The 15,987-nt window shown below is 36.3% G+C and overlaps 1 protein-coding gene across 3 annotated transcripts in view; it reads right to left on the minus strand.

The window, feature by feature from the left end:
• Positions 1 to 15,987, minus strand: part of UNC79 (unc-79 homolog, NALCN channel complex subunit) — a 202,856-nt gene that overhangs the window by 152,716 nt on the left and 34,153 nt on the right. For all 3 annotated transcript variants that reach the window (XM_068553881.1, XM_068553705.1, XM_068553790.1), the window contains exons 5-7: positions 7,756 to 7,820; positions 1,410 to 1,498; positions 748 to 788 (exon numbers count right to left, since the gene is read on the minus strand). In XM_068553881.1, coding sequence (XP_068409982.1) covers positions 748 to 788; positions 1,410 to 1,498; positions 7,756 to 7,820 — 195 coding nt within the window. The remainder of the gene's footprint in view (positions 1 to 747; positions 789 to 1,409; positions 1,499 to 7,755; positions 7,821 to 15,987) is intronic.

The following is a 15,987-nucleotide window of genomic DNA, read 5'->3' on the forward strand; positions in this document are numbered from 1 at the left end:
TAAAAATTCTTTTATTATCTACTTCCGAAGTTATACATCAAGTTCTTCCTGGGTGCCTGATCTGTGCTCAGTATGCCCCCAGCTTTTTCCACTTTTCATCTTTCCTCTGCTAAGTATTTTTCCTGGTCATTTCATCCTGCAATTAGGTGGCTGGAATACCTGCTTCCCCATGTGTAGGGAAACACTCTGTCTGCAACCTGCCAACTTATCAGGCACAGCTTTCAGAACTATAACAAACTGCAAGCATTACAATCTCGTCTTTTCATTGAGATGGGTCAGATATATTTATCCCCATTTTACTGAAGGGGAAACTGACTCTCAGAGCGATTAAATAATTTTCCCTAAAAACACAGAGCTGGTAACCGTGGCAGGAGAAAGACCCGTTATTTGATCCTCTCCACACTGATGTTCCTTATTTCCTTTCTGACTTGCACAGCAAACGTATCATTGGCAACACCTGTTATATACACAGAAAACCCCTTAAGGCAGAATCCAGCTTTGGTCATACAGAATCCTAATTCCAACACCTACCTCTAATTGTGGTGGAGATGATACCTCTTCCCTCATTATTAAATGTGTGGGTATATTACAAGCAAGACTGATATCATGCTTCATATCAGTGAATATGCACAGAAAGTAATACTTTGGTTGCTGTCTTTGTAAAATAAAACAGTACAAAAGGAGAAAAATCAACGGTGCCATTAGTCATGATTACTCATTATTCATCCCTTCTGAAGTAAGCCATACCTTGCGGCAGAAGAACATCAATCAACCATTCACTGTGGTCCCTATAAAGAAAAACAGAATTCATTTTTGAACTTTGTTGCAATGTTACCCTTCCACATGAATGCTTATAAGCGGCATACTATTGCTAAAAGGCTTTTAATATAAAGGATGTGTAATTAAGAGCACTATCATAATAAACTTTTTAAATGTCTAATGCATTCCATCTAAATTATAAATTATAGGCATTTCATCATATTCAGTTATCTTTAAATGATACTTTCCAGATGCTAATTAAGTCAACCAAAATACAGCATGATTTGTACAAAGCTGAGTGTGATTCTGTGAAACGAACAAGCATAGAAAACCCATATGAATTTTATGTTATGTTTGAAAACCACAGCTTTCTTTTATTTTTCTCTGTGGCCTTTTTCACAGGGTCACTTGAAAAGTGGAGCTGCTTTATTAAGTGGAATTGCTTTCTCTTGTCACATGGAGAGAAATACTGCAATTTTTCAAAGCTGAAATCTTTTCAAAGGAAAGCTTGATATATATTAAATATCTGACAAACTAACCTTTAAAAAAACAGAGAGGCTAGTGTAAAATGAAGGTAACATAACCAATTTAAGTCGAAGTGATTATTTTTCTCTTCTCATTGTAGCCCTATTTTCTTTTCTTATACCTACCCTGCAATCCTCTGGCTGCATTCTTCACAGAGATACAATGGGGGTGGTTTATCACCCAAAGCTACAGACAGGGAGGGGTCTATACACATCTGAAACACATGAAAAGACAGAATGAACTCTCCTGTCCTGTTTTATCACGTTCCCTATATCAAGCCTACAAATGTTTCGATAATAGATTTTCAAAAGCAAAGTAGAATAAATATTTTCAGTAAAACCCATTCAACCTATAACTGTTTTCCCACATTGGAGGTTTAAATGTGGCTGCTGTGATTTTTCATTTCTCCTGTTATTTGCAATTCAAGTCACAAATAGTGTCAAGAAATCCACCCTCTGGACTTCCCTGGTGGAGCAGTGGTTAAGAATCTGCCTGCCAATGCAGGGGACACGAGTTCAAGCCCTGGTCCGGGAGGATCCCACGTGCCGCGGAGCAACTAAGCCCGTGCACCACAACTACTGAGCCTGTGCTCTAGAGCCCGTGAGCCGCAGCTACTGAGCCACAACTACTGAAGCCCGTGCACGTAGAGCCCTTGCTCCACAACAAGAGAAGCCACCGCAATGAGAAGCCCGCGCACTGCAACGAAGAGTAGCTCCTACTTGCCGCAACTAGAGAAAGCCCGCGCACAGCAATGAAGACGCAATGCAGCCAAAAATTAATTAATTAATTAATTAATTAATTATTTTAAAAAAAGAAATCCACCCTCATTCTATAAAGATAAAAAATCATCTTGTGGGTTTCCCTGGTGGCGCAGTGGTTAAGAATCCACCTGCCAATGCAGGGGACACAGGTTCGTGCCCTGGCCCGGGAAGATCCCACATGCTGCGGAGCACCTAAGCCCGTGCGCCACAACTACTGAGCCTGCACTCTAGAGCCTGCGAGCCACAACTACTGAGCCCACGTGCCACAACTACTGAAGCCTGCGTGCCTAGAGCCCATGCTCTGCAACAAGAGAAGCCACGACAATGAGAAGCCCGCGCACCGCAACAAAGAGTAGCCCCGGCTCACCGCAACTAGAGAAAGCCCGCGCGCAGCAACGAAGACCCAACACAGCCAAAAATAAACTAAAAAAAAAAAAAAAAATCATCTTGTTCAGTGGCTGCTCAAATTGCTTCTGTATTACTCATATAGTAACTCCTTCTTTAATGCAGTAAACACAGTAATCTCTCTTCGGGAAAAGGAAAATGTATTATTAAGATTTAAAAATCATAACTGTTACCAAAATGCTGGCAGTAGAGAATTTTGCTTCTCAAGACAGACCTCATTCAGAAAACTTAGCATTAAATCTAACATTGAGCGATTCACTTTTCTTACTCTGGAATAAGTTCTATATATCCAACTTTCAACTTCAGGTAGTTTTTTTTCTTCCACATATGAACTGTAGTTTCTTTTAACCCTGTAGTGCTCTGTTCAGTTTTGAGTTATTTACGCCTTTTTCATTAGTGTAAGTACAGAGATTAAAGTATTAATCTTAAGTTGATCATTAGGATATTTCAAATATCTGGATGTTTTAAATCAAATGGACAAAACATTCAATGACTAGTAAAAAATGAATTTTGTACTTTGCATTGGTTTAAATGTCTATGACTTACCAAAGTCCTTTTTTTTTTTTTTTTTTTTTGGCTGCGCTGGTCTTCGTTGCTGTGCTTGGGCTTTCTCTAGTTGTGGCGAGTGGGGGCTACTGTTCGTTGTGGTGCTCGGGCTTCTCATAGCAGTGGCTTCTCTTGTTGCGGAGCACGGGCTCTAGGTGCGCAGGCTCCAGTAGTTGTGGCACGTGGGCTCAGTAGTTGTGGCTCGCGGGCTCTAGAGCGCAGGCTCAGTAGTTGTGGGGCATGGGCTTAGTTGCTCTGCAGCATGTGGGATCTTCCCGGCCCAGGGCTCGAACCTGTGTTCCCTGCATTGGCAGGTGGATTCTTAATCACTGCGCCACCAGGGAAGTCCCACCACAGTGTTTTTTTGTTTTTTTTTTCAATAAATTTATTTATTTATTTTATTTTTGGCTGTGTTGGGTCTTTGTTGCTTGCTGCACGTGGGCTTTCTCTAGTTGCGGTGAGCAGGGGCTACTTTCCACGCGGTGCACGGGCTTCTCATTGTGGTGGCTTCTCTTGTTGCAGAGCACGGGCTCTAGGCGCACGGGCTTCAATAGTTGTGGAGCACGGGCTCAGCAGTTGTGGCTCACAGGCTCTAAAGCTCAGGCAGTAGTTGTGGCGCACAGGCTTAGTTGCTCCGCGGCATGTGGGATATTACTGGACCAGGGCTCAAACCTGTGTCCCCTGCGTTGGCAGGCGGATTCTTAACCACTGCGCCACCAGGGAAGTCCCAAAGTCGTTTTGAATTCTGTTCCTGCCCTTCAAGAAATAATCAATCTATGCTACAGCTGAGTATGCAGTTAACATGCCTAGTACACAAATTCTTCTAGAACTTCACTCTGCCTTTTCTTTCGGCTTTTTTTTTTTTTTAATTGATTTGAAGGGGATAAATGAACCGAACTTATGACCCAAGCAGCCTGTCGTTTAAAGTTAAAACCCTTAGGAGTTTCAATGGTTGGGGAAATAAGAGTTAGAATTCCTAAATTTAAATAATTATACCATCAAAATCTGTAAATTATATATTCCCTGGTGCTAAAGGCCCAGTGTGAAAATTTTCCTTAGGTAAGTTTCATGCTTCCTTTGGTACAGTGAATAACTACTTTCTGGTGTGTTAAATCAGGGATTGGCAAACTTTCTGTAAATGGCCAGGAAGTAAATATTTCAGGCTTCATGGGGCATAAGTTCTCTGTCACAACTACTCAGCTCTGCTGTTGTAGCATAAAAGCAGCCAGAGACAATATGTAAGCAAAAGAGCACAGCTGTGTTCCAATAAAACTTTACTTGCAAAAACAGGCAGCAGGCCAAATTTAACTGCGGCCATAGTTTGCTGACTCGCTGTGTTAGCTAATTATCTGGGATTCAAATATTTCATAAAGTGATTTTCAAATAGGACCAAGTAAAACCAAAAAGCAGAGTGGGCTATAATGAACTATAATTTCCAACATACTTTCATTTTAGGATCCTATCATAACTTTTGGCTCTTGCCTTAAAAGTACTTTTTTGTAACCTACTGCAAAAAAAAAAAAAAAAAAAAAAAAATATATATATATATATATATACATACATAATGCTTTTCTATTTGGCAAATCATTATGTAACTGAGCAGGACCTTATGGGGCCTTCCCGAGACAGACCCTTCCCCCATATCCTCTGCTGTAGCTTCTCTCCGAAATACCTAGTTATATAACAGTATCTGATAAACATTTCCCGAGTTGTTTTACAGATACTAAAACCACCACTAAATGGAAGAAATTAACTACTTGATGATCACGAGCACTTTGTAGCCCCCAGACCTACTGGCACCTAAGGATTGATAATGTTAACCCCTGTGACATCGTCGTGTTACCTCACCATCAACCAATTGGAGAATTGTGCACAAGCTGTTCACAGACCCTGCGACCCCTCCCCCCCACCCCCACCTGGCCTTTATAAATGGTTTGCCCGCCAGAGAGTTTGGGTGTTTTCAGCACTAGCTGTCCCAGACTACTTGTATGGCGCCTTACAATAAATGCTGTGCTTTCCTTCACCACAAGCCAGTATCAGTAGATTGGCTTTACTGCACACAGGCGAGCAGACCCAAGTTTGGTTCATTACTGCCAAGAGGTATAACTCACTATTATGGAGATATTAGGCTTTTTGTGAAAATAAATCTATTTTCCCTGAGTTTTTCCCATGCACTGCATGTAGACCTCTTCTTCAGTATAGTTACTTTACTCTCATTTCTAATGAGTCATTGATACCTCTGTCACGTAAAGATATTTTTTCATTCCATCCCAAAGGAAAAACTCCTAGGATGTTAGAACTATAAAGAGTCATTAAAGGTTAGCTAGTTGACCTCTGACATGTTAAATGAATTAACATGACCCTTCAGATTTGTGGCTAGTAGTGTCAATCCTGTTCCACACTGAACAGGTCAGTTTACATCCACATTAATATGTTCATATCTGACTGTTACATTTAAAAATAGTTATTTTCTGTCTACAAATATAATACATGCCCAAGGTAGAGGCTTCAGAAAATGAAGAAAAGGAAAGAAGAAAATTTAAATAACTCTTTAACCCTCCATCTCAATGCAATCACTGGTAACATTTTGATGAGAATTACTGGTTGGTGTTCACTATGAAGATGAATATAAAATTCATACATGTAATTTTTAAACTACATTTGCATCATACTGTACACTTCATAATTTCCTTTTCATTTAACATTATTCTGTAAGCATCTGGATGTTGGGTACCCTTGATCTACATGTCATATGCTCATATTTCTGTGGGTTTGTGGAGTGCTCATATTGTAAAGAAAGAACAACCCTGAGCCAGACCTGTGGTCGTGCAAAAACAGCCCCTGCACAGGAAATGTCAACAAGAATATTCCCTTTCTGGGAAGCATAGAGTGAAAATGTAAAAGGAAGCCCTTTAAGAAAACTGGGGTTGAGAAAGTAAAATTTGGGGGGGTGAGAAAAACGTTTACGAACTAGATAGAGGTAGTAGTTGTACAACATTGTAAATGTGATAAATGTCATTGAAATGTCCACTCTAAAATGGTTAGTTTTATGTTATGTGAATTTTACCTCAATTAGAAATGACAGAAAGTGGGATGGTTTGGCTTATCCTGGAGGACTGGCTATAGGGAACAGCCTGTGAGAAAAGTGAGGCCAGGCCAGAGGAGTAGACTGGGCTGTTTGCCTAAAGAGAGGGAGAATTTCTAATTCATGATGACTTCTGTGGGAAGGAAGCCAAAAACCATTACTAATCAGGAAGTCAGAGGACTCCCGAGAATGCAGTCTGACATAAAATCAAGGAAAAAATAACTGGAAAAATTAAACAGATTTTCAGTACCTCCTTTCTGTTGATGTCTGGGTGAGCAAAAAGAGGGCATTGTAACTTAGGCAGAAAGAAGAAAGGACAGATATAGAAACTACGGGAATTGTGAAAGTCTCACCACTGTGAAGAATTAAGCTGAATAATATAGGAACTCACCTGTGTTTAGCTCAAAATGTCCTCACACCAAAGAAAAGTACCTTTGAACCCCAAATGTTTATGGAAGTTCAGAGGAAGAGTACACATCGTAGAATGGGAGAGGACTAAGCTTCCATTGGTGGGTTACCCTCACCTGCTCTTTCTCATCATAAATTCATTCAATTTACTTTCATCAAAAGCAGAGATCAAGTATAATAATATAAGGATGTCCTTTGTTGGTAAGATATATCTAGATGACAATATGATAATTGGCACTCCTGTGCCACTTTTGGTATATGAAATACATGTTTTATTCCATCTAGATTTCTTTTTGTTTCCATTTATATTTATATTTTTTATCTCATTTTACCTCTTTTACTCTGTTTCTATAAAATGAGAGTATTATTTTTCTATTATTTGATAATCTTTACAATCTACCTCTCTATAGAACAAGAGAGGCAAACTTCTTGACAATAGGTTCTAAAAAGCAACTTGAACTCTAATCACTTTACCTAACTCCCACTCCTCAGAATATAAAAATTAACCCTTGTAAATCCAGACACAGGTCTCTCCAGCCAAGTGTTGTATCCGACAAATATACCATAAGTAATTTTGTTAAGTGGTGTGATTATTTTTCTCAATTTTCAACTTCAAAGATTCGGGATTATAACAGGACAGAACCAATTAGATGTGGTAGGAAAAGAATAAGGCTGAGAGTCAAGGTACCTAGTTCTGTCTGAGTGACCTTAGGAGAGTGACTTGACCTCTCTAAACCACTGTTCCCTTGCCTCTATTGTAATTTTCCATGTGTTTGCTGTCCAACTACCTCTCAGTCATTTCAACTAAGTCACATCTGTGATCTGAGCTAAGACTTAACAATTTTCTGTTTTTGTCCTACGACTCTTGAATTCACATAGTCACACACTAGACCACTCATAACTTGTAGCAAACACATGAAAACAGGGCCAAAGTACATCTCCCTGAGTTTATTAGCCCAGACAGAAATCAGTCAAGGACTATGTAAGTGTTTCACCAGGATTATTCTGATAATTAGCCCAGTTCTCCACAGCACTTGGTTATGAACTCAGAGCCAAATCTGCAGATATCACTATTCATTGCTCTGCCTTGAACCAATCCACCAGAGTACAGTCAGATCAAAGTAGAGTACAGTAATTTGAGATGACCACAGAGTACAGCCTTCTGCTTTACAGAGAAGGATGCAATCTCCATTTCATTCAGCAATTTGCTCCTGATAAGTTGACCACTGACAATATAATATAGCACCATGTCTAATAAAACAGTACCTTCACAGCTGGTTTGTTAATTGCGTTGTGGCATTCAGTGTGCTGGCAGTGGATGGGGTTCCAAGCTGTAAAGCAAAGCATAGCTGATGAGTATTTCTCACTGACATTATTCGTGCCCTGGGAAAAACACAGCAGATACTTCACTAGTTTTCCTTAAATAGAACCATCATCAGAAGGTTTCCTAAAATAATAATTTTTTTTTCAATCTATGAAGTATTTTTAAATTAAGCAAAGATATCACAACCCCATCCATTTTCCCATGGGGAGAGACAAGCTAATATAAGGTGGCATACCCAATACCATAATATTATTTCACAATGATATACCATTAGTAAATTCTTAGAAGTTTTTACATCTATGTTTTCACTTGATCCTCCCAACAACCCTGTGGGATAGATACAGCAGATTATTAACCTCATTTTATGTGTAAGTTAAAATTTAAAAGGTTAAGTAGTTTGCTACGGTCACAGAGTTAGTAAATGACAAGCTGCGACTAGAACATATATCTCTTGGTTCTCAAAACTGTGCTCTTTTCACTATAGTATACTATGCTAAACATCTAGATTTTTGGCGTCAGGAAGTGTTTCAGATTAATAATAACTGAAATGAGTGTAAGGCAACCTCTACCATTCCATTTCCCACCCATCCCCATTAAATGTGGAGACTGAAAAGATGAGTTTCTTGCCCAAACGAAATGCATCTCTCTCACACATTACCCACAGTCTAAACCTCTGCTAGTTTGCTAATACCCAACTCCTCAACACAGTATACACACAGAATGAGGACAAGAACCAAGTGATCTGAGACAGATCAGAAAGAGAATTACAATTACTTATCATCATCCAGATGATTCTGTAGCCCAAGGCACTTAGCTAACAATATTCTACCATATAAAAAAAAAATATAATAGGATTTTATGTTTGAAAGTAGGACATTTTTCTAAATCACCATATTCTAATCCTATAGGGCCATGGTTGGCCTAATATATAAAAATCTGCAGATGAGAAGATATTCTTAGTTACATGTCTAATTATAATTCAAAAATATTTGTTATTAATGATCTGAGCCTAATTTGTGCTCTGAACATTTTATAAAATTTTCTAAGAGTGTCCCAACTTCAATTCTTCTATCCTATTGTTAGACCAGGAATAAGATTATGTGTCTGATTTGGAATTCAGGAAAATATGGTCAACAGAACCAGTGACCTTAAAAAAAATACACAATGGGTCTATTTATTTAAAAAGAAGTACAGACTAGAACTACTACTATAATAACATAATATCATATTGATTATATCTTTTGAGAGAGAGAAAGAGGAAATGAATGAGTAAGGAATGGATGAATGAAGAAATAATTTTAATAAAGACATTCCATATTTGTTTCCTACATGTGGAAAAGTCAAGATAGAGTAGCAACAAGTTTTCTTGTGTAATTAGAGAAATCTAGAGAAGAAAGAGTGCCTTCAACCAGTACAGAAGTTGCAAATACATGGAACGTGTACCCCATTCCTCAAATCCCAAACTCATGACAGGTATCACTAATCCATAAGAGCATTCTTTCCTGCTGAGTTCAGAACTGGCCTTAAAATCTTTCTCAACACTGAGCTCCAGGAAGTCACCACTAATCAAAACAGAGTTGGCATACAAGATGAAATCTGCTAACCATCTCTGAATCCATGTATTATGAGAATATTTGCAGATCACTTTATAAATATTAAGAAAAAGTTCATGACATTTTTAGATAAAAGTAATATTTAAACTACATAACAACTGTTATGGCACAGGTACAAACAAATTAGAACGTGAAACAGCCATAGCACTTGACCAGAGCTCCAAAAACTCCTGCTCTGCCAGAAATTAATGCTTTATATGTGGATGGTGGGGATATCTAGGAGGTCCTACTCCTCTAACTTTTGATTCTATTTTTACAGGGTGTCACTAACTTAAGCACAGGTTGTAGAATACCTCCTTTAAGTTCACCAAAGTCACACTAGATTTAAGCTTACTAGACCAGTGATTATTGGTTTTTGTTGTGTATCAAAAATCACCTGTAAGGGTTTTTAAAATATGATGCCTGGAACCTCAAAACCCAGGTATCTGTAATTGGGAAAAGCAACACAGTTGATTCTGATGCAAGGACAATCTACATACCTTACCATATGGCAAATATTTTCAGGACAGACCTCCTTTTATTTGAAAATAAAAACAAAAATATAGCATAAACATGGCAGACAAGAATTCTGCTTCCAACAATGACAGAGTAACTGGTATTAGACTTGCCCTCTCACCATAAATAACTAGAAAACTAGAAAAATACATGAAACAACTGTTTTAAGAAATTTGACTACAGGTAGTACAGGACAATGACCTTTGAGAGAAGAAACAATGAAGTGAGTCCTACAATTACCCTTGGTTTCTTCCTGGAAGCAAGTTCCAGGTCTTGGTCCTAGAGGTAGAAAGATAAGCACAGTAGGGTGGTTTCATTGAGTTGAGGGGACAAAAAAACAGAGTTTAGAAAGGCAAAGTGGCTTAAATTTGCTGGGTAGAGTACCAAAGAAGAGGGATCTATGCAAAGAAAGAGCTCCAGATATCTGAGTAGGAATCCTTTTGGGTCTTTGGCTTTACACTAAGCTGAGCATGTGTAAGGCAAAACTCCATTAAGCTGCTTAGAGAACAACTATGGGGGATCTGCAAGCTTAATAATTCCTACATCTCATACAGGGCTGAGAGATATTTGAGCTTCAATCAGCCAGAGTGGAGGGAACTCAGTGAAAACCTGGGATATTCAATTGAGACTCTAGGAGGTCACACCTTAGTAGTTGGGCTAAACTAACATTAGGGAAATGGCTAGCCCAGGTTCACCCTAAGAAAATATAAGAACAAGGCTTGAAAGGGTCAAGCTGATCCACCAGTAAGTTGCCTGCCAAAACAAACTTCAATGCACTGTAATGGAAGGCAGCAAAATCCAGACACTCAATAATGTAATGTTCATGAAGTCTAGCATCCAGTCAAAAATAACTTGATATTTGAAAGGGTAAGAAAATATTACCCAAGAAAATATTACCCACAATTAGGAAAAAAAAAATTGGCCAATATAAACAAACCCAGAAACTACAGAGATGAGGTAATTAGCAAACAAAGACTTTAAAACAGCTATTATAGACATATTCAAAGTAAAACATGAACACAATGAGGACAGAGATGAAGGACATAATAAAACAACCAAATGGAATTTCTAAAAATTAAAAATACAGTATCAAAAATTAAAAATTCTCAGAATGGGCTTAAAGGAAGATTAGACAATGCAGAAAAAAAGATCAGTGAATTCAGAGATGTAACAACAGATCCTATCCAAACTGAAGTACTGGAAGAAAAATAAATAGAGCTTCAGTAAGCTGTGGGAAAATATCAGGCAATATACAGCACATGTGGTTAAAAGCCCAGAAGAAGCAAGGTTGTGGGGGTGGGGGTGGAGGCAAAAATTTGAACAAGCAATGGCCAAATTTTTTCAAGTTTGATGAAAACTATAAACCCACAGATCCAAGAAGCTCAATGAATCTTAGGCAAAATAAAAGCAAAGAAAATAACACCAAAGCTCAATATAATCAAATTGATGAAAACCAATGATAAAGAGAAAAATCTTAAAAACAACCAGGGAAAAAAAGACACATTACTTACAGGGGGACAAAGATAAGAATGATCACTGGTTTCTCGTCAGAAACAATGCAAGCCAGAAGACAATGGAACGACATCTTTAATAGGCTGAAAGAAAAAAGCTGTCAACCTATAATTCTAGACCCAGTGAAAATATCCTTCAAAAATGAATATGAAATAAAGACTCTTTGAAGACAAACACAAGATAAGAGAATTCATTGCCACCTGAGTTCCACTAAAAGAAAAGCTAAAGGAAGGTCTTCAGGCTGATGGAAAATGATACCAGATGGATGCTAGGGCCTACACAAAGGCATAAAGAGTTCTGGGCATGATAAATATAGTGAATAACTACAAACAACTTTCTATATATATATAGAAGTAAAATATTTGATAAAAAAACTAAAAGGATGGGAAGGGGAAAATGAAAGTGCCAGGATTCTTGCATTACGTGTAAACTAGTATAATATTACTTGAAGGTAGACTATGAAGTTAAAGGTGCATATTGTAATTGTAGAACTGTAGAGTATTCTTTTTAAAAAGAGGTATAACTAACAATTTAAAAAGAGAAACATGGAATAGTAAAAATTAACCAAAAGAAGGCAAGATATTAAAATGAAAAGGAACAAAGAATAGATGGGACAAATAGAAAACAAGCACAAGATGATAGACTCAAGCCCAACCATATCTGTAATTACACTAAGTATAAATAGCCTAAACAATAAATACATTACATGTAAATAGTCTAAAACACAGAGATTGTCAAATAGGATTTAAGTTTTTCAAAAAGCATGACCAAATATATGCTGCCTGTGAGAAACACAGTTGAAATATAAAGGTAGAGAAGTTAAAAGTAAACGATAGAAAAACTTATACCATTTAAATGCTAGTCACAGGAAAGCTGGAGTGTCTATATAAATTCAGACAAGTAGACTCCAGGACAAAGAATATTACCAGGAACAAAGGAGGATGTTTCACACTGATGAAAATGTCAGTTCATCAAGATAACATAACAGTCATAAATATGTGTGTATCTAAAGATAGAGTTTCAATTTACATGAAGCAAAACTAACAGAACTAAAAGGAGAAATAAGTCCATAATTAGTGTTGTAAATTTGAACAATCCTCTCTCAGTAATTGATAAAACAAGCAGACAAAAAAAGTCAATAAAAATAGAAGACTTGAACAACATTCTCAACAACTTGACTTAATTGATAACTATAGAATTCTCCACTCAATCACTGTGGAACAGACATAGTGTCTAGGCAACATTTACTAAGACAATATTCTCATTCATAAAGTAAGCTCCAAAGATTTAGATGGAGTGATAGAATAAAGTATGTTCTCTGACCACAATAGGATTAAACTAGAAATAAATAACAAAAATATACCTGGAAAATCACCAAGTATTTGTACATTTAAAAAAATATACTTCTAATCAAGCAATAAATCAAAGAAGAAATCACAAGGAATATTAGAAAATATTCTGTTCTGAAATACAATGAAACCACAGCATATCAAATTTGTAGGATGCAACTAAAGGAATGCTTAAAGGGAAATTTATAGCTTTAAATTCTTATTTTGGAAAATTTTAAAGGTCCAAAATAAATGATTCATGCTTCTACTTAATAAGATAGAAAAAGAACAAATTAAATTAAATATTAGTAGAAGGAAGAAAATAATAAAGATAGAAGCAGAAATCAATAAAATTGAAAACGGAAAACCAACAGAGAAAATCATAAAACCAAATGCTGTGGGTTTTTTTGGAAAGTTCAATAAAATTGATAAGCCCCTATGTAGCCTGATGAATAAAAAAATAGAGAAGAAGCAAATTATCAATATCAGGAAGGAAAGGTAGGACATCACTGCAGATACTGCAGACATGCCAATAAATTGGATAAGTTGGATAAAATGCCCACATTCATCAAAAAACTTGGTTACACAATTACAAAATTCAACTCAATAAAAAGTAGACAGTTAAATGCCCCATAACTATTAATTTGAATTCATAATGTAAAACCTTCCCACAAAGAAAGCCCCAAGGCCAGATGGATTTACCAGATGGATTCACTATTAATTATTAAAGGAATAAATAATACAAATCTTACATAAACTCTTTCAGAAAATAGAAGAGGAGGAAACACTTTCCAACTCATTTTATGAAGCCAGCATTACTCTATAAACAAAACCAGACGAAAACATTACAATAAAAGAAAACTAGATCAATATCCCTCATAAATGCAGGACCAGAATCACTTAACAAAAAATTAGCAAATTGAATCTGGCAATATAATATAGCCAACAATGTGGAATTTATCCCAGGAATGCAAGGTTGGTTTAACATTGCAAAGTAAATCAATGTAATTCACCTTATTAACAGAATTAAGGGGGGAAGTCATATGATCATCTAATAGGAGAAAACACATTTGACCAAAATTGACATTCACTCATGATAAAAACTCTCAGCAAACTATGAATAGATGAGGACTTCCTCAATATGATAAAAAGCATCTATGAAAATCCTACAGCTAACATCATGTCTAATGGTGAATGTCTGAACACTTTCCCCCTACAGATGAAGGGAAAAAACAATGATATCCACTCTCAGCACTTCTATTCAATACTGAACTGGAGATATGAGCCAGTGCAATGAGAGAAAGAAAAGGAGAATGGAAGAAGGGAAGAAAGAAATGGAGGGAGGGAGAGAGAGAGAGAGGGAGGCAGGCAGGCAGGTAGGCAGGCAGACAGACATACAAATTAGAAGAAAAAAAGTTTTAATTATCTTTATTTGCAAGAAAGCATAATCATGTATACAGAAAATCATAATAAACTTACAAATAAGCTACAAAAATTAATAAGTGAATTTAGGAAGGTTGAAGGATATAAAAGTCAATATACAAAAATTGATTATATCTCTATATAAATAATGTCAATAAGTAGACTATTACATTTTAAAACACTATTTACAATAGCACCCAAACCCATAAAATATTTAGGAATACCTTTAACAAAATATCTACAGGACCTGTACACTGAAAACTAGCAAATATTGCTGACAGAAATTAAATACAACCTAAATAAATGGCTAGAAATGCCACGTTTATGGATCAGAAGACTCAATATTGAGTCTTTTCTCAGGAGGTCAATTCTCCCCCAGATTAAACCACATATTCAATGTAACCCCAGTCAAAATGCAAGCAGACTGTTTTGTAGAAACTGACAAGCTGATAGTAACATTTCTATGAAAATGCAAAGGTCCTAAAATAGTCAAACAATTTTGAAAAGGAACAAATCTGCAGGATTTACACTACATAATTTCGAGATTTATTATAAAACTATAGTAATCAAGATAGTGTGATATTGGTGAGAGGACAGACAATGAAATAAAATATGGGGTCTACAAATTGATCCACATATATGTGGTCAATTGGTTTTCAACAAAACAGTCCAGGTAATTCAATGTGGAAAGAGTAATTTTTTCAACAAATTGAACTGGAACAATCGGATATCCTTACAGGAAAAAGTCAACCCTTAAGTCCCACCATATACAAAAATTAAGTCCAAATGGATCATATACTTAAATGTAAAAGCTTAAACTATAAACTTCTAGAATAATACACAGGAGAATTTCTTTATAACCTTAGGAGAATTTCCTTATAACCTTAGGGGAGAGGAAAGAACCATAAAAGCAGAAAATCGATACATTGAAATTTACCAATATTTGAAAATTTTGCCCTTTGAAATACCGGAAAAGGAAATCCCCTGACTAAAAGAACATATTCACAATACATGTATCTGAAAAAAGTCTTCTATTTTGAACATATAATAGACAAGCAACCCAATTTAAAAATGAACAAAAGATTTCATTGAGAACTTCAAAAATATATGTATACAAATGGCCAATAAGCACTTGTAAAGATGTTCATTATCATTAGTCATCAGAGAAATGCAAACTAAACAACGTGATATTACTACTTGGCCATCAGAATGTCTAACATTAAAAAGACCAACAATCCCAAGTGTTGATAATAATATAGAACTAGAACTCTCATATACTTCTGGAGGAAGTATAAAATGGTACAACCACTTTTGAAGAAGTGTTTGGACATTTCTTATAAAATTAAACACACACTTACCATATAATCCAGCATTTTCATTGCCAGGTATTTATCAAAATAAATAGATGTATATCTTCAGAAAAACACTTTCATATGAATATTTATAGCTTTACTCATAATAGGTAAAATGTTCATCAAGAAGTGAATGGATAAACTGTGATATAGCCATACAATGCATTACTACTCAACATTTTAAAAAATGAACTACTTGTATACCAACATGGATAAATTTTAAAACCATTATGCTGAGTGAAATAAGCAGACACAAAAATAGTACATTCTATACGATGCCATTCATATGAAATCCTAGGACAGACAAAACTAGTCTATAATGACAAAAAGCAGATCAGTGGTTGCCTATGGTGGATGGACTGAAAATAAAACTAGGAGATATTTATGGGGTGATGGAAATGTCCTGTATGTTGATTACAGCTTTGGTTCCATTAGTGTATACGTTTGTCAAA

This window comes from Eschrichtius robustus, chromosome 1 (genome assembly GCF_028021215.1).
Source record: "Eschrichtius robustus isolate mEscRob2 chromosome 1, mEscRob2.pri, whole genome shotgun sequence".
NCBI classification, from domain to species: Eukaryota; Metazoa; Chordata; class Mammalia; order Artiodactyla; family Eschrichtiidae; genus Eschrichtius; species Eschrichtius robustus.